Here is a 26,860-nt window from a genome sequence, read left to right as displayed (position 1 = left end):
TTAGTTGTTTCAGAGCGGGCTGCAAAATACCGCATCCCACGGCTACTCCTGACTGATCTGATCCATCCCACCTCGTCTGGAAGACACGGTTCTTTCCAATTCTCCCTCATTGCAAGTAACCTAGCAGTTAGGAACTCTGCATATAAATCCATTTCTACTTCCCTGTTTCTCTAAGATATACTTCAAGAAATATGAAAACTATGAAGACCATAGAGAATGGACATTTTAAAAGCCTTTTTTTACAATCTCCCAAACTGCTTTCCAGAAGAATGGCACAAATCTTTAGTCCTACCAGTGACATAAAAAACTGTCCATCTTACCGCACCCACACGGTCACGGGCAGGACCTCAACTTGCAGGCGCACGCACTGCACACACAACGCCCGATGAAACGGAGTCCAGCTGCCGAGGCCCTCACTACCTCGCTGGTCAACGGCAGGGCTGGAGAAGCTTACGTTCTCAACCACTGAATCCTTAAGAGAAGTCCGTTTCCTGGCATGTTCCTGTCTTCTCCCCACACCAAGACCAAGGCTTACCCTCGCACTTCCATGGCTGGCTGTTTGGTTTAAGCGGGGGAGGCCTGCTGAAGAAAATTGAAGTGACTCACACAACTGCCGAGGTGGCCTGTCACCCAACCTTAGTGGTTACTCAAGAACTGCATTAAAAATATAAAAAGCAACAAAAAATTGCTGGTCCTATGAGTAAAAGCCAAAGTTCAAAACAGGGGAACCAAATGAAGCAAACTCTGCAAAGAGGCCCTAAAAAACAGTCCATGCAGGAAACAGGAGTTAATGTCAGTCAACTAGAAACTGGTATTCCTAGTAATATTCAGAGGGGTAATTTGCCAATAAAACCAACCAGGCTTCAATGTAAAAAGGGAGCAAAAACAAAGTAAGACAGAGCTATTACAAATACAAAGTCATCATTACATAAAACATTTAAACTCAATGGAGGAAGAAAATAGCAGATTAAAATGGACATGGCTAAAAACCAAACTAGTATATTAGAAGTCCAAGTTGAGGAAGTCTCTAAGGCAAAGATAAAAATGACAAAAAAATAGAAATTATGAGAAAAAGATAAATTGCATGGAAGACCGATCCAGGATATCCAATCTCAGAACTAGTGGGATTCTAGAACAAGAAGGCAGAGTAGGTTAAATGAAAGCGACAACCAAAGAAGTTATAAATTATAAATGCTAGATAAAAACATTATGAAACAATCCACACATTCATACATACTGAGACATATGCCAACGAGCCTGCCCAAACACAAATGGGTAAGTACAAAAACACAGATTCCCAGGCAGAAGCCAAACCAGCTCACTAAAAGCAGGTTGCCCACTGAGAGAAAGCGGCGGACTCACACAGGATTCCTCATCTTCGACATCAATGACTGTGAAGAATGAAGTAGTGCTTTCATGTCTGTACAGAAAAATGGCACGATCATATAATTTTTTTATTTGTAAATAAACGCAAGTTGTTTGTATAAAGGTAAAAAATGATATGTGTATATATCCAAGTATGCAGAAAACACACCACTCAACATGGGGGTGGATGGGGGAAGTATTCTGACAAAGACAAAAATTAATAAAAAATTTAATTCATGAAATAGATACTGTATACAGGAAACTGGCAAACAATGAGTAAGAATTATTGATGTAAAATAACTTGATGATGTGGTTAGAAATGTAATGCCACTGTTAAATAAAACTAGAAAAGGCCAATATCTTTAAAAGTTAATCATTTGTAGCTAAAATTCCTCAACACCTAAGAGGTAGGTAGAAAATAAAGTGATAAGGATTTTACCTTATTTGGGAACATGATTATATAATGAACATTTGCAATTTGGAGGAAAAGGAATTCCACTTTTCATTCCCTTGATTACTAGTGAGATTGAAATACTTTTTCATATATTTTGTGGCCAGCTGCATTTTTTGTGTACTGCTTGTATAGGAAGAGATCACTGTTTTCCAAGTTAGAGCTTTTTATATATTAAAAATCACTTCTTGCCCTGGCAGGTGTAGCTCAGGGGATAGAGCGCAGGCCTGCAAACCAAAGGGTCATGGGTTCAATTCCCAGTCAGGGCACATGCCTGGGTTGCAGGCCAGGTCCCTAGTAGGGGGGTGTAAGAGAAAAAAACCACACATTTATGTTTCCCTCTCTCTTTCCCTTCCTCTCTATAAATAAATAAATAAACAAACAAACAAATGAACAAACAAATATTTTTAAAAAATCACTTCTTTTCAGTCATATTTGTTGTTAAATATTTTTCCAATTTAGGATTGACTTCTAAACATTGTGGTATTCTCTGATCACCAGAAGATAAAACTTTTATTTGTTCAAACCAAACTTTCCCTAACAGTTTCTTCTGTTGCTTTTTAAAATTAATATTTTTGAGGCAATTATAAATTCACATGTAGTTGTAAGAAATACTACAGAAACCCCAAGTGCCTTTACCCAGTTTCTCCCGGTGGTAGCCTCCTGCAAAACTACCAATACAGTGTCACAACCAGAATATCAGTGTTGATACAGTCAACACACCAAATATTTCCACTGTCACCAGGATCCTTTATGTCGCCCTTTCACAGCCATACCACTCCCTCCGGCCTCCACCTTCCTCCTTACTCTCTAGCAATTACCATCCTGTTCTCCATTTCTACAAATTTGTCATTTCAAGAATGCTATATAAATAGATTCGCAGTGTATAACCTTTTGGAATTAGCTTTTTTATTTCACTCAGCATAATTATCTGAGTATTGTAACACAGAATCGACACACCACAGTTTGTTTAACTGTTCACCTGTTGAAGGACATTTGGGTTGTTTTCAGCTTTGGGCTACTATAAATAAAGCTGCTGTAAATATGCCGTAGAGTCTTTATGTGAACATGTCTTCATTTCTCTGGGATAAATGCCCAGGAGAGCAACTGCTACATTGTATAGTATTTGCTTGTTTAGTTTTTCACAGAAACTGCCACATTGTTTTCCAGACTGGGTGTAATACACCAGTAACATATGAGTGAATCTATTTTTTCCACATCCTTACCAGCATTTGGCATTGTTAATTTTTATTTTATTATTTTACTCTATTATTTTATTTTATTTTTAGCCATTCTGATAGGTGTGTAGTGGTACCTCATTGTAATTTTTTTAACTTTTATTTTTTAAAATATATTTTATTGATTATGTTATTATAGTTGTCCCAATGTTTCCCTTTGCCTCCCTCCACCCAGCACCCCTCACTCCCCCAGGCAATTCCCCCACCATTGTTCATGTTCACAGGTCATGAGTAGGTTCTTTGGCTACTCCACTTTTTATACTGTACGTTACATCCCCATGGCTACTCTGTAACTACCTATTTTACTTCTTAATCCCCTCACCTCTTCACCCAGTCCCTGACAATCCCCTCCCCTCTTTCAACCATCAAAATGCTCTCCATATCCATGATTCCGTCTCTGTTCTTGTTTGCTTGTTGTTTTGTAGACTCAATTTTTGATGTGTATTTATTGCCACCTTATTGTTCATAGTTTTGACCTTCTTTTTCTAAAGTAAATCCCTTTAACATTTCATATAATTATGGTTTGGGGATGATGAATTCCTTTAGTTTTTTTTCTTGTCTGGGAAGTTGTTTATCTGCCCTTCAATTCTAAATATTTTTGCTGGGTAGAGCAATCTTGGTTCTATGTCCCTGTTTTTCACGACTGAATATTTCTTGCCAATCCCTTCTAGCCTGCAAAGTTTCTTTTGAGAAATCAGTTGACAGTCTTATTGGAACTCCCCTGTAGGTAACTAACTGCTTCTCTCTCGCTTCTTTTAAGATTTTCTGTTTATCTTTAACCTTTGGGATGTTAATTACAATGTGTCTTGGGAGTGGGCCTCTTTGCATCCATCTTGTTTGGGACTCTGTGCTTTCTGAACTTGCGTATCTATTTCCTTCACCAAATTAGGGAAGTTTTCTTTCACTATTTTTTCAAACAGATTTCTAATCTCTTGCTCTTTCTCTTCTCCTTCTGGCATCCCTGTGATGCGAATGTGGGATTGCCTGAAGCTGTCACAGTGTCTATTTACACTATCCTCAATTTTACTGGATTCTTTTTTCTTGTTGTTCTGACATAAGAATGGGTTTTTGCATCCTTATGTTCCAAATCTTTGATTGGATTCTCAGCTCTGCCCACTCCACTGTTGTTTCCCTGTAAATTGTTTTTTATTTTAATTAGTGTATACTTCATTTCTAACTGGACCTTTTTTACACTGTTGAGGTCCTAAGTTCCTTGAGCATCCTTATAACCAGTGCTTTGAACACTAAATCTGACGGATTGCCTATCTCCATTTTGTTTAGTTCTTTTTTTGGAGTTTTGATCTGTTCTTTCACTCGGGCATGTTTCTTTGTCTCCTCATTCTGGCAGCCTCCCTATGTTTGTTTCTATGTATTAAGTAGAACTGCTATGACTCCGTCTTGGTACTGTGGCCTAATGTAGTAGGTGTCCTGTTGGGCCCAGTGGCACGTTAGATGCCCCCATCACCTTGGCTGGGTACTCGTAGTGTGTCCTTCATGTGGACTGAAAGTATGCCCTCCTGTTGTAGGTGAGCCTTGATTGCTGTTGGCAGATCAATGGGAGGGATTTACCCAGGCCAGTCAGCTGCAAGGACTGGCTGTGTCCACTGACCACCATCCTCCATCCTCCATGGTGGATCAGCTCCGTGGGGCAGGGTGCTGGTGCTCCAACATGGTCTGTAGCTGTCCACTGGGTGGGCTGGCTCTGGGGTTTCCTGGGTGGTACAGGCCAAGGTCAGCCCCCACCTGTGTTTTGCCCCGGGCCACCCTGCCTGAGCTATAAAGCAATCTGAGATGGCTGCTACTTGTGCTGGGCTTGGAGATTCCCAGGAGAGGCCAAGCTGTGAATCTAGGCTGGCTACTGCTAGTGCCAGGCATGGGGCAACTGAGCAAGAGGTACTGGGTCTGGGGGCTCACTAAGGCTTTCCGTTGCTTGTTTGAGAGGATTTAAGAGGTTGTGAAGCATTAGCCAAGAGCAGCCATTCATATGGAAAAGAAGCTTAGGTGGGCCTATAAGTTGGGTGGGACAGAGTCTCAAGGGGTCTCCATCTTGGGGCAAACAGTGTTAGGTTGGTGGAGTCTCAGATACGGCACCCACATACTGGCTCTGTGGCTCTAAGTAGGGGAGGGCTCACAAAGGGGACAATGGCCTCTGCCTGCCTTTCTGGTTTGGAAAAACCTGTTCCCCAGCTCTTGCCTCAATGCCAGTCACTTTAGTTCCTTCCTGTATGCATGCCACCGGTGCCTTTCAAGCTGCTACCCCAGAGCTGGAGCTGACAGGGCGCAAGTCTGAGTAAGTCCATGTGTGGGTTCTTTAACAGGAACTACTTGGGACTCCAGAAGTTTTTTCCACCAATAAAATTCCCACTGGTTTTTCAGCCACAAGTTATGGGGCCTTATCTTCCTGGCACTGGAACTCTGGACTGGGGGGCCTGGTGTAGGGTTGGGACTACTCACTCTCAAGATATCCTTCCTGAATTTTTACCCACCACACGTGGATGTGGGACCAGTCCATTCTGTGTCTTGGCCCAGCCTATCAGCCTGGATGGATGTGGTTTAATTCCATAGTTGTGACTTCCATTCAACTTGATTTCTGACAGCTTTTTTAAAAGTATATTTTATTGATTATGCTATTACAATTGTCCTATTTTTCTCCCCTTTATTCACCTCTGCCCTGCACCCCTCACCTCCCACAAGCATTCCCCCCCTCATTAGTTCACGGCCATGGGTCGTACAATAAAGTTCTTTGGCTTCTCCATTTCCAAAACTATTCTTAACCTTTCCCTGTCTATGTTGTACCTACCATTTATGCTTCTTACTCCCTGTACCCTTTCTCCCATTCTTCCCCCTCCCCCTCCCCACTGATAAACCTCCATGTGATCTCTCTTTCTGTGAATCTGTTCCTGTTCTAGTTGTTTGCTTAGTTCATTTTTTTTTTAGGCTCAGCTGTTAATAGTTTTGAGTTTGTTATGATTTTACTGTTTGTGTTTTGGGTCTTTTTCTTAAATAAGTCCCTTTAACATTTCATATAATAATGGCTTGGTGATGATGAATTCCTTTGACTTGACCTTATCTGGGAAGCACTTCATCTGCCCTCCCATTCTACATGATGACTTTGCTGGACAGACCAATCTTGGATGTAGGTCCTTGCCTTTCATGACTTCAAATACTTCTTTTCAGCCCCTTCTTGCCTGTAAGGTTTCTTTTGAGAAATCGGCTGAGAGTCTTATGGGAACCCCTTTGTAGGTAACTGTCCCCTTTTCTCTTGCTGCTTTTAAGATTCTCACCTTATCTTTAATCTTGGGTAATGTAATTATGATGTGCCTTGGTGTGTGCTTCACTGGGTCCACCTTCTTTGGGACTCTCTGAGCTTCCTGGACTTCCTGGAAGTTTATTTCCTTTACCAGACTGGGGAAGTTATCCTTTATTATTTGTTCAACTTCTAGCCCCTCCTCTTCTCTTTCTGGCACCCCTGTGATTCAGATGTTGGAATGTTTAAAGTTGTCCCAGAGGTTTCTAAGCCTCTCCTTGTCTTTTTGAATTCTTGTTTTTTCATTCTGTTCTGGTTGAATGTTTTTCTACTTCCTTCTGGTCTAAACCATCAATTTAAGTCTTGGTTCCCTTCCCTTCACTGTTGGTTCCCTGTATATTTTTCTTTATTACACTTTGTACATCTTTCACTTTTTCCTCCACTTTGCAAATATACTCAACCATTTCTGCGAGCATCCTGATTACCAGTATTTTGAACTCTGCATCTGATAGGTTGGCTATCTCTTCACCGCTCAGTTTTCTTCTTGGACCTTTGATTTGTTCTTTCATTTGGGCCATATTTCTTTGTCTGGGTGTACCTATTACATTGTAAGGGGTGGGACCTTAGGTATCTGCCAGGGTGGGGCAACCCACTCCACTGTGTTGTGGTGCTGTATGTGGAGGAGCGGTTACAGAGGGAACAATGCTGCTTGCTTAGCTCTTGATAGGCTTTCAGTCACTTCCCCCACTACCTAGAAGCAAACTGGGCCCTTCTGGTGCTGATTCCAGAGTGGGTGGGTTTGTGTACATTCCAGGACCCTTAGAGTCTCTATAATGAATTCTCCTGTGAGGCTGGGAGCTTCTCCTGCCACTTGAACCCACAAAGGTTTTTTTCAGTCAGAGGTTTTGAGGCTTTATTTCCCTGCACTGGAGCCCTGGTTGCGTAATCTATCCCACTCCCCAGTTGTTTCTCCCTGTTTACCCACACGCACAGGTGGGACTGCCTAGTCCTCCAGCACTGCCTTTCCTCGCATCCTCTCCATCCCGGGTGCCTGTCTCCACCTCTCCTACTGGCATCAATGAATGTTTCTTCTTTAACTCCTTGGTTGTTGGACTTCCATACGGTTCAATTTTGTTAATTCTGGTTGTTTTTTGTTTTTAAATTTGTTTTTGTCCTCCTTTTGGTTGTGCAAGGAGGCAAAGTATACATACCTATGCCTCCATCATGGCCAGAACTTGATTTCTGACCATTCTGATTGATGGTCGTCCTATATTTTAATTGTTATTTTAATGTGGTTGTACAAAGAGGTGAGCCATGTTTACCTATGCTGCCATCTTGACCAGAAGTCCTCTCACTGTGATTTTAATTTGCATTTTCCCAGTAGCTACTGATTTTGAACATTTTTGTGTGCTTATTTGCCATCTGTATATCTTCTTGGTAAATACCTGTTTATATCTTTTGCCTATTTTTCCTAATTAGGTTATTTTTTATTGTTGAGTTTTAAGAGCTCTTTATGCAGTCTAAATGTAAGTCTTTTGTGGATATATGATTTGCAAATACTTTTTCCCACTGTGTAGCTTGTCTTTTAGTCATCTTTTGCAGAGCTGAAGTTTTTCATTTTGATTAAGCCCAGTTTACCTACTTTTCCTTTTATGAATTGTGCTTCTGATGTCAGGCCTACAAACTCTCTGCCTAATGCTAGATCCCGAGGATTTTCTATTTTCAAAAACGGTTTATAGTTTTACAATTTATGTCCACATGATCTATTTTTATTTTATTTTTATCTAATACATAGAACTTAGGTTGAAGCACTTTTTGCTGTGGATGTCCAATCGGTCCAGCACCAGATGTTAAAAACACTCTCTCCCCCCATGGAATTGCTTTGCACCTTTGTGTAAAAAAAATCAGTTGTGCATATTTGTGTGGGTCTATTTCTGGGTCCTCTGTTCTTTTTTTCTGAGTGTCTATTCCTATACAAATAGCACATGGTCTTCTTGTTCACTGTACCTATATCATAAGTCTTGGGATCAGGTATACTGATTCCTCTTGTATTTTTTTTTCAAAAATTGTTTATTTTACAATATTTCCTCTGCCTCTCAATATACATTTTAGAATAATTTTTTTTCTATATCTATAAAAAAGCTTGCTGTGGTTTTGACAAGCACAGTGTTAAACCTGTTTGTCAATCTGGGAAGAACTGACAGTTGTACTGAGTCTCCCCATCTGTGACATGGTGTGTCTCTCCATTTAGACTTCTTTGATTCCCTTCATCAGTGTTGTACAGTTCCAGCCAACATGTCGTAACATGTTTGTTAAATTTACACTAGATCTTTCTCTTTTTTTGAATGATATTAATTTTGATGTCAAATTTTTAATTTAGATGTAAATATATTCATATTCATTGCTAATATATAGAAATACAATTGATTTTTGTACATTTATCTTGAATCCTATGACCTTGCTGGGCTCACTTTCAAGTTCTAGGACTTTTTAATAGATTCCTCAGGGTTTTCTACATATCAATTTTCTATGAAGCTCCTTTCTTCCCACTATTCTTCCCTGTAAATTCTGTATCTTATAGAATTCTATACCTTATAGAATAAATTCTGTGACTTACAGAATTCTATATTCTATAATCATAACACCTACACATAGGGGCAGTTTTATTTCTTCCTTTTTAACTGTATGCCTTTCTTCCCCTTTTACTGGCCTGACTGTAATGTTCAGAACATTCAGCACTATGCTGAAAGAGAAAAGTCACCCTTACCTGCTCCCAGCCTCAGGGGGAAAGCATTCATCTTTCACCATTAAATGAGGTGTTAGCTGTAGGTTTTTGTAGCTTCTCTATCAAGTTGAGGAAATTCCCCCCTATTCCTTTTTTGAGAGTTTTTATTATGAATGCATCCTGCATTGCTTATGTGCTCAAAAAGTCATCCTTTGCTTCTAAAGAGCCAGCACATATCTGCAACTATTTTTCTAGTTTTTAAGGTTCCTCTCCTTATCTATACCTATTTAGAATATCTAGTACCACCTGCTGTTAAATACATAGACTCTTACTTCTGCTCTTGCAATAATGGAAGCATGGGTCCCCCTCCCATTAAACAACTAGAAAACCAAAAGCAGCATATGAAGCACCAGCTCCCAAACATCACACAGCAGGTAGTGCAGCATGACCCCTGAGGAAAGGGAAACAGCCCAGCGGTCTCACTGATCCGGGAAGACAGACTAGAGTTCAGGGAGGCGGGAGCAGCTAGAATTTACACGGAAGAATACTGAAGAGAAAGGAGCTTCATAAAGCAAGAGCTCCGGAGATTTGCAGAGGGAATTTTTCACGTTTTCAGCCGAGTTCTGACCTGCGCATATGTAGGAAAGAACTACCCAAAGCCAAGAAAAGAACTACTGGAAGCATTAGGCCCCAAAATTCCCGGACCTTACACACAGCTGGGAGTAGTTCACATTCCCACTAGCCAGAGTGGAAACACCTTGTGGAGTGTTAATCAGGCAGAGTCCTGAGAATGGCAGGGCTTTACTAGGGACACAGCGTAAAGGCAGCTCTGGACACACTCTAACAAACCTTAAAAATAAGGCTTAAAGGGAATCAACTGATTTCTGGTAATTGAACTGTGTGCCAGAAAGAAGACCAATACTATTTAAAGCACTAAAACAAGAGGACTTCCGCTAAGATGGAGGAGTAGGGGGAAACACTGTGTCTTCTCCCACAACCAAGTTTGAATACAACAAAGGTTTGGTGAACAAAGACGAAGCCAAAGAACAGAAAATTGAACTATACGGAAGTCCAACAACAACGAACCATTCAACAGGGACGGTAAGAGGGGAGGAGCCAGCAGCGGATCGGGGACAGGCAAGAAAGATCCCCCGACCCCAGGCACCCAGGCAGCCCCCCGTCGGTCGGACCCAGTGAGGGCACAGGGTGGCGGGTTGGCCACAGTCATACATTCACGCACAGATAAACCAGCAGAGGAGTGAGCAGTGAGACCAGCCACACAGGACCCAGTGGCTAACCCTGCGGAGGCCGCACATTCTCATGCAGTGGGACAGACTGCGCGGGCCCAGTGGCAGCGGGAGGCAGGAGAGGGGGCCTGCCATTGCTTTCCTTTGGCCTCGCTCCCACATACACTGTCACAACCCAGCGACTGAGTGGCCCAGCCTTGGTGAACACCTAGGGCTCTGCTCCTCATACGTAACAGGCACAAACAGTCCAAAATATGGCTCAAGAAGAACTCAAAGCCCCAGCACCAATAACTCTAAGTGAAAAAGAAATAGCAAACCTCTCAGATGCACACTTCAAAACACTGGTGATCAGGATGCTCACAGAACTGGTTGATTTTAGCCACAAATTAAGGAACATATGAAGGCCAAACTAATTGAAACGAAGGGAAATGCACAGGAAACCAATAGTGATGGAAAGGAAACTGGGAGTCAAATCAAGGGGGTGGACCAGAAGGAAGGAAGAAATGACCAAACAGAAAAAAGTGAAGTTACAAGAATTCAAAAAAATGAGGAGAGACTTAGGAACCTCCAGGACATCTTTAAACGTTCCAACATCCAAATTATAGAGGTACCAGAAGGGGAAAAGAAACAGCCACGAGTGGAAAACTTATTTGAACAAATAATAAAGGAGAACTTCCCCAGTCTGGCAAAGGAAATAGACTTCCAGGAAATCCAGGAAGCTCAGAGAGTCCCAAAGAAGTTGGACCCAAGGAGGAACACGCCAAGGCATATAATAATTACAGTAGTCAAGATGAAAATGAAGGAGAGAATCCTAGAAGCAGCAAGAGATAAGGGGACAGTTACCTACAAAGGAGTTCCCATCAGACTGTCAGCGGATTTCTCAAAACAGACCTTACAGGCAAGAAAGAGCTGGAAGGAAGTATTCCAAGCCATGAAATCCAAAGACCTACATCCAAGACTGCTCTATCCAGCAAAGCTTTCATTTAGAATGGAAGGCCAGATAAAGTGCTTCTCAGATAAGATCAAATTCAAGGAGTTCATCATCACCAACCCCTATTATATGAAATGTTAAAGGGACTTACCTAAGAAAAAGAAGATAAAAATATGAACAGTGAAAGAACAGCAAACTCACAGTTATTAACACCTAAAACACACCTAAAACAAAAGCAAACCAAGAGGACAGCTAGATCAGGAGCGGAACCACAGAAATGAAGAACACATGGAGGGTTAGCAACAGGAGAGTGGGAGGAGGAGAAGGGGGGAGAAGATACAGAAAATAAGTACCACAGACAGTAGGTAAAAAATAGATGGGGGGAGAGCAAGAATAGTAGGGGAAATATAGAATCTAAAGAACTTGAGACACATGGTCATAAACTACAGGGGGGGGAATGGTGGGGGAGGGGGTGTGCAGGGTGGAGGGGAATGAAGGGGGAATAGAACAACTGTAATGGTATAATCAATAAAATGTATTAAAAAAAGAAAAGGAAAATAAATAAATAAATAAATAAAAATAAAAATTAAGCACTAAAACAAAATCCAGGATCCAACAGTATAAAATGTGCAATACCCATCATCCAATCAAAACTCACCAGGCACACAAAAAGGGCAGGAAATTAGGACTAATAACAAAGGAAAAAATAATTACTAGAAACACACTAAGAAACCACACAGATGATAAGATCAGCAGCCAAGACTGTTAAGAAGCTGTGATAAACATACCTCACATTTTTAAGAAGGTGGAAGACAACATATGGCAAGTGAGCCCATGAAGAAACGTTCACCATCATCAGTCACTGGGGAAATGCAAATTGACGTGACCACTGAGACATTGCACACTCACTAGAAAGGCTATGGCTAGAAAGACTGACATGCCCAGTGTGACCAGGATGTTGTAACCACGACTCTCACACGTTACCGGTGGGCAGGCAAAACGGCAGATCCACTCTGGAAAGCCAGTTGACCGCTTCTAATAGAGTTGAACATATACTTACCACAAAACCTGGAAATCTCATTCCTAGGTATACACCCCTAAGAAATACAAATACGTATCCAAGACTTGAATGCAAAAGTTCACTGCAGCTTGATTCCTATCAGCTCAAAGATGGAAACGACCCAAACGCTCCTAACTTAGCAAATGGAGAAACAAATTATAATAAATATATGTATACAACCAAATATGACTCAGCACTTTAAAAAAGTACTGGTATACTCAATACATGAAACTCAAGAGCATTCTGCTAAATCAAGGAGGCCAGACATGCAAGAAGGCATGTGCAGTGTGACCTGTTTATACAGAAACGGTAGCACTAAGGGGCAGAAACAGTTGCCAGGGGGAGGGATGAGCTGCCAAGGGGGCAGGAACTTTCTGAGGTGTTGCACATGTTCTGTTTCGTGATTGTGGTGTCATTACACAACTCTACACATCTGTCAAAAGTCACCCAACTATATACTTAAAACTGGTGAATTTTACTGTAGATACATTATACTTCAGTAATAGAGCTTATTTTAAAAAACTTATCTCTTTTCTGGGCTGGCAACTCACAAAGAAATGAGAAGACGCTGTTTACCTTCCCAGTCCTCCATGTAAGGGGCCTCCTCGGCTTCTTTCTCTGGAGTGAGCCTGTCAATGAATCTTCCCTCTTTCATGACCCTGGTTATTTCTCGGAGCTGATGCAGCAACCGTTTTTCTTGGTCAGAAGTCACAGTCTGCGCTCTGCTTGGAAATACCAGACAACCCAGCCATTTAGTGGTAAATACTCCTTGGCAATGAACATAAACCACATCACTATGGTCTGTCCGGATCCCGAACAGGAAGTGAAACAGCAGCACGTAATTATTCTAGGACCTGATCCCAGAACAGCACAGCTGGTCATCAGACATGTTAGTTCAATGTTCTGGTGTTACGACCGGAGAAAATAAGGCCCAGAATAGACCAAGTGACTGCTCAAGGTCCCACAGTGAGTTAAGGCCAATGCTGGGACCAGACCTCGGATGTCTCGGCTTTCAGTTCAGTGTTCTCGAAGTCTGCCTCACTGCTCTGATTCTCTAATCTCCAAGCAAGTTCACTGTTACTTAATATGATTCCATTTACTACAAGCCACCTTTGTCTGAAGCAAGGTCATCAAAAGCAACTGTGCTGAGCCATTAGCCTCAAGAAGGGAAAAACTTCTGGTGCTACTAGGTCACCCCTGCAGCCACCAGGCTGCATGTGCTTGTGCAGAAATAAACATACGCCCTGAAATTCCAGAGCTGGATCATTCTGACCAATCAATCAATTATCCAGGCCACAGAAACTAGGGAAACGGAGACCCTCAGAGGGAACATTATACATTCCTGTTGCTAGCTAATGTCAACACTTTAACTAAAACTAAAGTCTCCTAATTTCTGACAGCATTCAATGCAATTTTTAAAGCACAGTGCTCAAGTTCCATAGTTTAGAAGGCCTGGGTTTGAGTTCCAGCTTAGCTGGGCGGCTCTGGACAAACGCTGGCAAAAAGAAGAAGAGGCTCAAGGATAATGGCCTTTTTTTTTTTTGGAGAAGGAAGCACTGCATCACACGCATAGGCAGACAAGGCCCTATACAGAAGACTGAGCACTCCCTTATTTGGGACCAGTTCTGTCTAGTGTCAGGATTTAACAGAGACTACTTATTCTTCTCTTGGCATTCTAAATCAGTGTAACACTCATGAAGGAAACCTGAAATATTCTGGATCAGTACCCCCTGGAGGTGCCACCTATTTTTTTTTTTTAATCAGCCAGTAGAAGCCTGCATTCCTTTTTATGCTTGGCCTAACAAACTAGACTTAATGACCAATGAGGAAAAAGAAAACAGGGTTTCTCCCTCCAATGTAAGATGGTGAGTGAGGAAAATAAAGGTGCACCGTTTCTGCAGCTCTCAGTGGGAGGAAAACAAAAACGCCAGAGCTCTACTTCTTCCACACTAAACTGCCCGGAGCCATGACCTGGAGCAGCCTGTCTGGTCTACAATCAGCTGAACTCGCGTACATCATTGGGCCTCTCACCGCTCTGCTCTTCCCACCAGCCCAGGAGTCCTGACTTGCTGCAACTGCTCATCTGCTCTACGTAACCCCCAATTGTTGCAACGACCCACTTTGTGGGGTGCCTCCAGGCAGCGAGGTCCCCCCTACCCTAAAACAGCCTATGTGCCTATCACAAAGCCCTTGCTTTCAGGCTGCACCCGTTACTTCTCTAACCATACTCAGTGTATTCTGATTTTTACTGTATGAAACAGCCTGAACTCTGTGTCTGTTAATTCATGAAAAATCAGAGCCTTAATTAAAAGAGGGTGGCGAACAGAAACAGAAACAGACAAGGGAAGCTTTCTCAGAGAATTCCAAACTAACGCATCCTCTTCCATTTCTGAGTAAGTGTACTCGTGTTGTCTGTACCACACATCAGGCAAGTAATCATGGCCTGCCTTTTACCTTTTGGATTTATTTTCATAGATCCCTATGGTCTCCACTTGGTTTACTCCTGGAAGATGGTACTCACTGTATGACTATACAGGTGCGGTGCCATGAACACAGTACGTGCTAATGCGTTGGACTGTCCCCATTTCCTCACCATCCATTTTCTCCCACCTCCCTGCAACCTAGCTTTCATTCCATCATTTTACCAAAACTTGTGAAAATCACCAACGATTTTACTCTCAAGTCCAAAAGTCTTTTCCTCACATCTCATTCTTCTTGACTTCTCCGTACTGTGAACCATCCCACCCTCAAAATGTACTGCTCCCATTTCCTTAACCATTCTCATCTCTGATCATGGCTCACTTCTCCTTCCCAATTCCTGAAACATGATTTTCCTGAGGGTTCAATCCTAGGACTCTCATTCCCCACCACCCCGTCATGCCCTCAGGAAGCTGACCCAGGGTCACAGATCAAACCATCACATCCACGCGGACAATGCCCAAACTCTACCCTCATCATGACTTCTCACACAGTCAGGCTCATTTTCCCCGTTATCTCCTGCGCACTTCCACTTGGAGGCCTTGCCACTACACTGAGGTTCCTTCAATCTATTCTTCAAAACCGGGTCCTAGCTGGGCCTCAGATCATGAGCAGCTGCGTGGGCAGGGAGGCTAGGGGAGGTTGGGTATGGCAGGTTCCAGGATGCCAGAAAAATAAAAGGTCAGGTTGGGAGACATCCTCACCAGAGACTGAATGCTATTAACCCAGGGAAATCACCAAGCTCCGAATCTAAGAGTTAAGTACAGAGAGAATGAAACAGTTTCTGACACAACCACTCATGGCTAGAATGAAATTCAGACTAGCGAAAGACTGACTACAGGCTCCTGTCCCACAGGACAAGATGCCTCAAGGACCGGGTGATGTTGTCTCTCCCCACGGCCCTTCCTCTTGCCAAACATGAGCCTTTTGTTCTGACTTCAATACCCAAATATCCTATTGTTCTTGTATATTTTATTGTACACGGATGTTGGGAAGGCCCCTCAATCATATTTAAAGCTGAACTCAGGATCCCTATCCCAAGCCTTATCTTCTTCTCCCTCTTTTGTGCTTTTATCTTAGTTATTGTCTTAATATTCCTTCCAGTTTGGGCTGTAAATCTCCAACTCATCTTTATCTCCTTTTTGCTCTTCATTACTCTTACCTAGTTAGTAGTTTTCTCCTTTAGGGGGCCAACCCCTCTTCTGCTCACAGTGCAAAGGTTAGACTGAAGCCAATCACCCTCACCTCCCCTTCGAGGATGGCCAGGTGGTCCATGACCAACCAGCACACTTCATTTCCTTAGCCGCAGTGATCAAATCAGTGATATACACAGGAGCCAAGTTGTGCCAAGTGTACTTTCTCCTAAAACTAGATTTTCAACCCAGTGAAACTTCATCAGGAAACTTTTCATAGTAACTCCTCCTGGCAACAGTCCCTGCAAGACTGTCCATTTGCTCCTGCTCCCTAAATCCCCAGAGCTGCTGTGCTTCCTACTCCTCCTGAAACCTGATCATTAGCTATTCCTCCCATATTGTGTGCCACCCGATATTCTTCCAATAACCTCTGCTGCCTCCTCCAAATATTTAATACCCAGATTGGCTGCTTGCAACAAAGGAATCTTCAGGTGGCCTGTGATTTTTTTCCTCCATGCAGTGCCCTGAATTTGGCCCCTCTTTCCCACTTCCACTGACTTACTTATTACCTTTTACTAAGACTTTTTCAATAACCTTCTAGCATACAAGCCACTCTGCACATCACTGTAAGAGTTATTTTTCCAAAGCACAGGAGATAATGACGTTACTCCCTGAAAGCACACAGAGGCCCCCACTGTAAAGACAATGCCTTTCCACCTCAGCCTACCATCCGGGCCTTCCAGTCTGGTCCTAGTTTACTTTTCCGTCTTTCCCCATTACTTACTTCTACTCATTTACCCCCTGCCTGGTCTACTCCACTCGTTACTTAGGATACTTGCTGCTCTGAAAACATGCCTTGACTCTCTCATCTTGTTCATTGCTTGTGCTGCCCTCTCTGAAATTCTTTCCCCAAACTCTGCCTTTTAGCCTCAAGGCTTGTTCAAATTCCCCCTACTCCATAAGACCTTCTGTGGTTGGCAGATAATCCCCCCACACCGCCCCCCATAAGTGTCCACATCTTAATCCTTGGATCCTGTAATCATGTTGCCACATATGTAAGGACACTTAAGGTTGCAGATGGAATTAAGGTTGTTATTCAGATGGACTTGAACAAGAAAGATTATCCTGGATTATCAGGGAGGGCACAATGTGATTATAAGAATCCTTACAAATGGAAGAGGGAGACAAAAGAGGTCAATGATGTGAGAAGGTCTCAACCCACTATTGCTGCCTTTGAACATGGAGGAAAGGGTCTATGAGCCAAGAAATGTGGGCAGCTTCTAAAGTCTAAAAAAAGGCAAGGAAACATTCTCCCCAGAGCCTTCGAAAGGGCATACAATCCTGCCAACATCTTGATTTTAGCCCAGTGTAGGACTTCTAACACACAGAACTGTAAGATAATAAATGTGTGTTGTTTTAAGCCATTAACTTTGCAGTAAATTGTTACAGCTGCCATTGAGAACTAGTAACACATTCCTAGAGCATACTTTACCTCTGAGATGCATGCAGTTTCTTATCGAGAAACACTGCTTTCATGACAACCACATAGGGTTGCACAGAACGAATCAAAATAAGTGCCAAGACTTGGCTGGTGTGGCTCAGTGGACTGAGTGCTGGCCTGCAAACAAAAATAGGTACCATAGAAGATGGTCTTACTATTGCTGAAAAAGCCAACTTTGAAGTGCTTCCTCTAGATCCACTTCAATCACTCTTTCGACATGTACCAACATGTCAGCAAGGAATGCAAATCTGAACAATGAAGAATCCCTGTCCTCAAGGTCAGAGGGCATCAGGGAAAACAAAAGTTAACAGGAAATCAGAAAGTAACATGATACGTACAATACCAAACCTAGGTGGCATGGGAGTACATAGTAGGAACACCTAACCAAGTTTTGAGTCCAGGAAAGGACTCTCAGAGAAAACGATGTCTAAGTTGAGACCTATGAGATAAGCAAGAGTTAAAATAAATATGTGTAAGATGGGGTGGGGGTAACACCCAAGCAAATGAAAAAAGTATATGCAAAGTCCTAGAACAAGTAGTCAGTGCGGCTGGACCACAGAGAGCGTGATGGGAGAAAGGTGTACAGGGCCACACCACCCAGGACCACGTAAAACAGAAGACACAGTCCATCTGTCTAAAAAGCAGAAAGTGAACTGAAGGGAGGCAAAATTAGAGAAAAAGGAAGCACATGAGATAGTTCTGACCTATGTCAAAAATAACGGTATTCATTCATTCACTAACTCATTCTTTCTTCCATTTCAATGAATACTTATTTCAGAGCCTACTATGGGCCTGTGCCAGGCTCTGGGAATAAGGATAATCCCTGCCCTAATTGAGCTTAGTGTCTTTTGCAGGGAGACAGACTTATTAATTAGGAAGAAATGACAAGACACGATAATCAATGAGATATGCGAAGTGAAGGAAACGGTGAATCAAGGATGACATCTAATTTCTGCTAAGCAGATGGTGGGGCCATCTACAGAGTTGGGGAATAGTAAAGGTAAACTAAGCTCAGCGAGGGGCAGACGATGAGCTCCCTCCTGGACACTCATTCATTGAAGAGGCACTCAAAACCTGATGGGGACAAGGGCAGGTGTCATCCATGACTTATATCACAGACTTTGAATCAGGAAATGAAGAATCTCAGTAGGGAATGGCCATGATTTACTCTTTGGCCATAATACATGTGCAAATGCTTGTATCAAAAGTGAATTACCTGTTCTTTTCCAACAGCATTTACTTAGTACCTACCATGTGAACACAGTGAACAAAACTGACTAATCCTGTTCTCAAAGAGTTTATATTCCTGCACTGCGTGTCAGAATCTACAGTCCCACACATGTACTCACCATGCCTGCCAGGGCCGCCTGCTGCCAGAGGCTGCACTCAGGCCACACCATGCTTCTAGGGGGTGAATAGTTACACTAGACTCGCTGCTCTGGAAAGGACACTTAGCTGATCATAAGGACATAAGTGAGGGCACCCCGACTTGGATCCCTAGAACTTCTCCGTGTTCTCTGTGTCCTTGGGCTGAATACTGGGCCTAGAGTCAGAGGGGACGTAGCACGATGCACGCCTTCAGGAGGCTTCATTACTTAAACATGTACACAGACATACATTATCCAGAGAAAGCTGTCCAAAAGCTTTCACTCCACATTTGTACAAATTCTCATACATTAGATAATGTATAAAACGTATTTAGCCCAGATATTGGTCCTTGGTAAGTGCTCAATAAATATGAAATTTTTCAAAAATGTTTTTTTTTGTATTTACTGAGCACTTATTAAGGACCAAGCTCTGAGCTAAATGCTTTTTATATATTATCTAATGTACGAGAATTTGTATGAATGTGACTGCCAGTTTGTGCAACTACGTTTTTCTCATCTTTTCTGTTCTTACCCTGTACCACTCACAGTCTGGGCGGGGAAGTGGGGAAGCATTTTCAGGAGCAACTATAAAGGACACAGGACAAAACCAAGGGGGGGGTGGAAGCAGGGGAGGGAGGTGGGGATGGCTAGGGTTGGGGGGGAGCGATGGAGGGTAAACACCGACCACTGTACTTGAACAACAATAAAATAGTTTTTAAAGTGTCAAATGTTTTTATACAATCACACAGGATACTCATGTATAGATATGTATACACATCTATACCACTCTGGGGAACATTCCAGTTACTCTGCTCTCTACACTAAAAGAAGGTCAAGGCTCCTGGGCCCATACAGGCAAGGCTCATCCTCATAAATGTCTTCTCAGCAGCACTGTAGACACTGCCGGGAAAAGCCAAGACAAAGGAGTACAATCTGAAGGTGTTCACTCCTCTCTCTCGCCAAAGATGGGCAAGGCTGGGCCCAGGGAGCAGAGTGAGGGCCGCGGGGCTCTAGTACCTCTGAGGATGGCGAGCAAAAGAGGCCTAGGTGAGGCGGACATTTTCTGCAGCAAGAAAGATGTCAGTGAGTCCATAGGGCTATAGGGAGAGACCTTTCACAACACGTTCTCTTGCTTGGGATTTGGCCCCTCACCCCTGTTCTTCCTCATTTCTTGTCAGAAGGCCTCACTCAGATAGAGTCTCTCTTTGTTCTCAATCTCACATCGTGGTTTTCTCTTCCTGGCCTTCCCACACTCACGTTTTCTTAGTTGTGCCCGCTTCCATCAACCTCCTGAAACTGCCTTTGCAGATGCACAGCCGGCCGTGTAGTAACAGCAGTGAGTCCTCCCCGTGGGGCGTCCTAAGGCACTAGGTTGGTTCCTGATGCCTACTTTCCGTGTGTAACTCTGTTCTGGCAGAAGCAACATAAACCAAGTACCTACTCTGATCACACTTGCTCTGTTCTCTCATTTGGTCTCAAATAGCACAATATTTAATAATCTGGTTTTACTTAAAATTATGCCTTTTTTTAGACAAGCTAGGAAACTATCTTCCTTAAAACCTAGTTATTTAACCCATCAGGATTTGCTCACAAATTTACTCACAACAATGTGCATAAAGCTGAACATATGCTCAAGAAACCTGAGATTGCTTAACAGCATGAAAATGGACATGACACGTGAGAAGTAATATGCAAATGACAAATAAGTTGACAACTATGTAAAATGCAAGGAAGTGCCCCTGAAACCAAAGAAAAGCAAAATTTTGAATTGACTCTCTATATCGGAAACAGTCTGAGTCCTGAAAACCTACCTTCCGCCATTAGGCCCCACTCGGTTGATCAATTTTTCCATGGCTTCCTCTGTCTCCTTCAGTTTTTCTTGCAGTTGAACAAGCTCAAAGTTGGCTGAAAAACAAGCACCAGTCTGAGGACCATCATACACGACTCGCTACACTCTTTTCAAAACATGCTGGCTGTGACACTGCAGCCATCCAGGCTGGCCCTGCGACTCAGAGAAGAGACGCGGAATTTCTCCAGCTAATCCCATCAGGAATCGAGGGAGCTGCGGTCTGGGCACCGCTATCTAGAGGATACGTGCGTAGCGAGTGGTGAGCAAATCACGCCCTAACACACAGAAACACGACGGGACCAGCTAAGAAGACACCTAGGAACAAAAACCTATCCCTACAGTAGCCCAAGAAGAATGAGGATGATAAACACCCTCTTTTTCCCGTTTTCTTTTTTTAATTAAAATATACAGTATTATATTAGTTCCAAGTGTACAACATAGTTACTGAACATTAAAATACCTAAAAGTTACCACACTAAGTTTAGTAACATTCTGTCACACTAGGTTATTGTATCATTGACTATATTCTTTATGCCATATGTTACACCCCCATGACTTTTTAATTTTATGACAAGAATTTTGCATCTCTTTTTCACCTTTACTTTTGTCCTTTCCCCTCTGGAAATCACCAGTTTGTTCTCCACATCTATGAAACTGTTACTGTTTTGTACTGTTTGTTCATTTGTTTTGTTTTTTAGATTCTACATATAAGTGAAATCCTACAGTATTTGTCTTGCTCTGCTGGACTTATTTCACTCAGCAGAATACACTCTAGGTCCACCCATGCTGTCTCAGATGGCAAGATCTCATTCTTTTTCAGGGCTGAGTAACACTCCACCCTATACATGCACCCACTCATCTGTCCACTGACACTGAAGTTGCGTCCACACTTGGCTATTGTTATCCAAATGCAAATGATGCTCAAGAGTGACACACCAAATCTGTGAGGTACTTTAGAGAGCGAAATAAATGAGCAGTATTTCACCTGCACCTCAGGATGAAAACACATCTGGAAGGTAAGAGTTCCGATGTCATGCTTCCTCAGTAGAGGAAGTCTTAAACTGGGGTGAGACCGCCCACCCAAGGCTCTCTGCCCCAGCCACGTGCAGTGAAATGGTGTGACCCTGCCTCCCAAAAGTATCGACAGTTTTCTCAACGAAGGTCAGTAGAGAGCACATCTATGCACTAAAACTAACTTTAAGACCCTAAAAGTAGAACAGAAAAATAATCAGTACATTCCCTGGCTGGCATAGCTCAGTGGATTGAGTGCGGGCCTGCGAACCACACAATCACAGTTCAATTCCCAGTCAGAGCACATGCCTGGGTTGCAAGCCAGTTCCCAGCAGGGGACTCATGAGAGGCAACCACACATTGATACTTCTCTCCTTCCCTTCCCCTCTAAAAAAAAGATAAATAAATAAAATAAAATAATCAGTACATGAAATGAACTTTAAGGCAGAAAGAAAATAAAATGTTCATTATGCAGATAATCTAGTTTTTCTGTTTCATACCCAGAATTGTTCTCTACCCAGATGTAGTTAAAGGGTCATTATAAATGTGGCATTTCAAAGGCTTTTTAACAGTCTGGAACAAACACTTATTCACACAGGTTACATCGATAAAATGTCTGGAGGACTGTGCCGCACAAACGCTTTGGTTATTTTTATTTGCTGCATGAGTCAAAACTGAAGGATAAGAAGCTGATAGAGCCGCGGCGACATTAGAGAACACATGCTCTCAGGAATTCATTTTATTTACTTTTCTGTTTTAAATGCATTATGTGGCAAGATACTGAATTTGCTACTCTTTAAAGAGTCCTTTAAAAATTATTTTACTGATACATTTACCATCACTGTTTGACATTATCTCAGTTAAGAACACAGAACCTTTCTTACAGAATTCCCTGAATATTTGAGATTTCCAAAAAGGATGCAGAATGTGACTGAAATGTCTATTTCCACAGAGATTCCGGAGGAAGCACAAAAAGCAGTTGTGGCCAGAGGCAGATGCTCTGGTCCAGCCTCACATCATGTGGCCGATGCCTGCTTTCAAAACCTCGGAGGAGGCTGCATTATCCACAGGATAAAGCCATTTGGCCTCTAAGGCCCTTGACAGTTTGGCTTAACCCATCTCCTCTCCAGGCCTTCTTCCCCCACCTGTCCTGCGGCGTCAGGCCGTGTCTCCCTCAAGCTGCCCCATCTATCTGACACCCAGAGAGACATGATTTCCTGAAAGGCTTTTGTCTTTCTAGGTGGTAAACTTTTCACAAGTCATTTTTCCTGACATCCATCCCCGACTATAAATTCTGAGAGGGAAGAGCCATGCCACATACATTTCATCTTCTCAGAAAGCACAGAACATTCTAGTTGGTCAGTTAATATCTGATGATCATGTTTCAAGCGCCAGAAAAGTGTCACACTCTGTCCCTAGGGCTCCTGACTTGATCTCTCTGCCTCTCTGTGAAATCAAGATATTTGCTCCCAATATTCTCAAATCTGGACATGAGAAGTAACCCATTCTGAGTGTAAAATATTAATTTGCTAACATATAACAAAGTGAACTGGTGGTTTTATACTTCTTGTAACTATCTTTCCCTTAAAGCCAACATCACTATAGAAACTTCTGAGAATTCTCAGAGCTAAGGTAAAAATGGCATCAGGTTAACTTGCACAGCTTTTGAGAAATGCTTTTAGGATGTACCCAGATCATCCCTCTGGCTGTATCACTGCCGTCTGATGCAGTACAACCTGTGACTCTGCTGACAGCGGCACTCACTTATTTTCCTGTAGGCGTTCCCGGGTGTGGCTGTAGGGCACTTCTGGTCCTCTGCAGTGGTTTTCCCCCTGGAAAGCTGAGGATCGAAGGAGTACAGCACATCAACAGCAGCTCAGAATCTCAAAGTCACAGAGCCCCTCATATTAAGTGAAAAAAAGAAAAAGGTTGGGAGACGAAAATTAAGCCAGAAATCCAACTGAATAGAAAGAACTCAAAACAAACAATCAAAAAAAGCCTACAGAAGGTATCCAAGTCAAACTTATCAAGGCACAAGGAAAAAAATCCCTCTACAGATCTTCTGCCTTGCCCATGCTCATCTAAGACTCAGCTCAGGCTGCCTGCAGAATTTCTGGGCAAGGAGGGGCTCGCCTCTTACTCTAGTTAGGAGGGCCAAGTGAAACTCCTGCCCCCACTTCACAGTGCCTAGCTAGGCCCATGGCCTGCCAAAGTCTGCCTGTAGGTGGGGCTTAATTAGCACAGTCTACCTGTAAAGGACCCAAACCAAGACTCCCCAGAGATAGGAAATATCAGGCTTAGTTTCAGGATGTGGCACTTCCATTTAGAAGAATTACTGGAAATGATGCTAAAAAAACAGTGTCTCACACTCCTCGGAGAAAAGGTCGAAGTGATGTTGGTGGAGTCATCTGGCCTCCCAGAGGCTACCTGAAAATCACCACTGAGCCAATCTTAAAATTAAGCTCTTCTTAGAGCATCTTTATCCCATTTCAGCTTGTAAAAATGCCCAGTAAAAAAAAAATAGGAGGCCTTTGAACTTATTGCTAACTGGATCAGAAAATTAGAAGATCCAGGTTCAAGTCCTGGCTCTGCAGTTGTGCATTCTGGGGCAAATCATTTAAGCTGAGTGAAGATTTTCTCATTGGTAAAATTGAGATAACAGCTATCCTGAGTACCTTATGAGAGTCCAGGTTTAGGGAGATGATAGATTTGTAAAGGATTATGAACTGTAAAGGGTTTTAATGCCAACAATGACTTTTATTACAATAATAGACTGTCACTGACGTAATATGATCAAGATGATTCCACTTACCTTAAACAGAATGTACAGTATGTATAAAAAAATCCCAAAACCATAGATTGGAATAATCTGCCCCATCAGGCCTCTTCCACCACCTCCTCCTCCTCCAGTGCCTCCACCTGATCCTCTGGCCTTTGCAAAGGCCTCCGCAAGGTGAGACCGCTGGACACGGGCCGCAGGGCTCTGGCCATCTAAGGGCACTTGGTGATGATGCATCATGGGTGGAAATCGACCCAACTTCCCTGAAACAATAAATTAATGGGTCTTTATTTCTCTACTATTTTAAATACGGCTATATGAAACCACCTAATGCACCGAGGTACCAATAACAGAAGCCAACTCAAATAAGTTCAAGAAAAAAAGAGGAGCTTGATCATAAGGACATACAGGTATCGCACAAATAATATGATGTGCCTACCTCACTCGAGCTGTTCACTAAACCCATTTTTTCTCTTCCTTTTGGGTCCATAGCTAGACCATTTACCTTTCCATACAGTTAAATGTGGTCATGTGACTTGAGTTACAGCCGTAGGAATGTGAGGGACATATGCTAGTTCAAGGCCTGGCCTATAAAACTTACCGTGTATTAAACTCCATGTTCATTTCCCTTCTGCAAGCTGGATGCTGTACCTAAGGAGACCTTGGACATCATGTGATGGTGAAAATGGCAGCGCTTCCAGCAACCTGGGCTCCTGATAACTGTGTGGCACAGAGCCTTCCACTACTGCCACCCCCGACAACATAGAACCATCTGGATCTGCTACGGGAGGAGAAATCAATTTCCACTGTGTTAGGGCCAGTGTACACTGTGGAGTCTGTTACAGCAGGGAGCCACCCCTCCCTAAAACAGACAGGGAAATGCAATCTGGTCTCAGAAGGAAACAGAAATAGAAACCGGAAAGCCATCAGGATCCAGGACAGTCACTCTCTCACTCCCTCTCATCGTTCTCCCTCTCTGGAGGTGGGGTGGGGGTGGGGGGTCACCAGCCTTTTTGTCTGTTTCTCTGTGTGTATCTTCTCCATTCTCCTTTCTCTCTGGACCATTTCTTCAGCTTCTTTGGGAACATGGAAACAGATGGTTACCCCAAACCCCTGGTTTGCATGTCCTTCAAGAGGGCAGCAGAGACTGGCCATAATTTCAAATTCCTGGAGGGAGATTTCTGAACGCTCAGCTTGGGGAGGTATGAATCCCTTTCCAAGCTGCTGTAGCTGAGCAGACAGGACTCATGTAGCACAAACAGGGTCACGAGAGTCCATCCCTATGAGCAGAAGCAGGGCTTACAGAAAGGAGGGTGTATCAGTTTTCTTGCTTTTCTTTTCCTCTATCAGAAGCAGCCAAACATTAACACCAACTGCCAAATCTACTGAGATCCAGAGGTGAGGAAGAAGAGGAAGACATCACTTCAAAAGGGCACATAAACAGGCTTGTGTGGGAAAACCATAGAGAAACAAAATTATAAAGCAGAGAACACGAGAGAGCGGAAAGACTTCATAAATCAAACTCTAAAAACACAAACTGCAGAGTGAAAAACTGTTGAATTTGACTTCAACAAAATTATAGATTTCTGTTTACTAACGAATGCCATGAGCAGAGTTCAGACTGATGACAAGGAAAAGCTTTTGTAACATCTAAAATGGACAAGGGATTACGGTATCTAGAAAGGACCAGAAATTCCTACAAGTAAATATGAACATCACAGGAAACCCAATAGAAAAATGGTTAAAAGATACGAGTAGGAAACTCCTATCTCAAAGCTTAAATGATTGAAAACTAGTAGAAAAATTACATAAAGGCCCTGGCTGGGTGGCTCAGTTGGTTGCAGCGCTGTCCCGTACATCAAAAGGTGGCGGGTCTGATCCCCAGTCAGGGCACACACCTAGGCTGTGGGTTCAGTCCCGGTCAGGGCACACACCTAGGCTGTGGGTTCAATCCTGGTCAGGGCACACAGGAGAGGCAACTGATCGATGTTTCTTCCTCACATCAATGTTTTTTTTTCTCTCTCTCTCCCTTCCTCTCTCTCTAAAAACCAATAAATATATCTTCAGATGAGGATTAAATTATACAAAGATATGATCAAACTCAAAGTAAAGCCAATGAGTAAAATATTTATGAGACCTGAGAAGGGAAAAATTAGAAAGGACTGGCACAGACGCGGGGATGCGAGAACTCCCACACACTGTGAGATGAGTGGAAACCGGCATGGCCATTCCGCTGCGTCACCTGGCCATACTGGCTGACATTAAATGTGTCTACGCCCTCTGATCCGGTGACCCCACTCTGGGGTGCAAATTGCAGAGACATTCTCAAATAAGGCTGTCTACAACCCAGTCTGAAATACAGACATTAAAGATGGTGTGAGAATGTCTGATGTGACAAGTCGTGGCAGAGGGCTTTAAGAAACCCTGCTTTCTGTAACTGACAGAATGAAAAAAATCAATGTGGAGTGGACACAAATA

General features: G+C 42.8%; 1 protein-coding gene across 8 annotated transcripts in view; it reads right to left on the bottom strand.

The window, feature by feature from the left end:
- Positions 1–26,860, bottom strand: part of RIC3 (RIC3 acetylcholine receptor chaperone) — a 52,746-nt gene that overhangs the window by 6,121 nt on the left and 19,765 nt on the right. For 4 of the 8 annotated variants that reach the window (XM_037050149.1, XM_037050151.1, XM_037050152.1 and 1 more), the window contains exons 2-5: positions 24,416–24,645; positions 23,368–23,443; positions 20,555–20,648; positions 12,841–12,989 (exon numbers count right to left, since the gene is read on the bottom strand). In XM_037050149.1, coding sequence (XP_036906044.1) covers positions 12,841–12,989; positions 20,555–20,648; positions 23,368–23,443; positions 24,416–24,645 — 549 coding nt within the window. Of the gene's footprint in view, positions 1–464; positions 1,130–12,840; positions 12,990–20,554; positions 20,649–23,367; positions 23,444–24,415; positions 24,646–26,860 lie in introns of those variants that run through there. The other 4 variants (XM_037050155.1, XM_037050156.1, XM_037050154.1 and 1 more) reach the window with 3 other exon arrangements.

This window comes from Sturnira hondurensis, unplaced genomic scaffold (assembly GCF_014824575.4).
Source record: "Sturnira hondurensis isolate 20B ecotype Veracruz unplaced genomic scaffold, ASM1482457v3 Scaffold0006505, whole genome shotgun sequence".
NCBI lineage: Eukaryota > Metazoa > Chordata > Mammalia > Chiroptera > Phyllostomidae > Sturnira > Sturnira hondurensis.
Note: the sequence above shows the minus strand (reverse complement) of the source record. Positions and strands in the feature narration are given on the sequence as shown.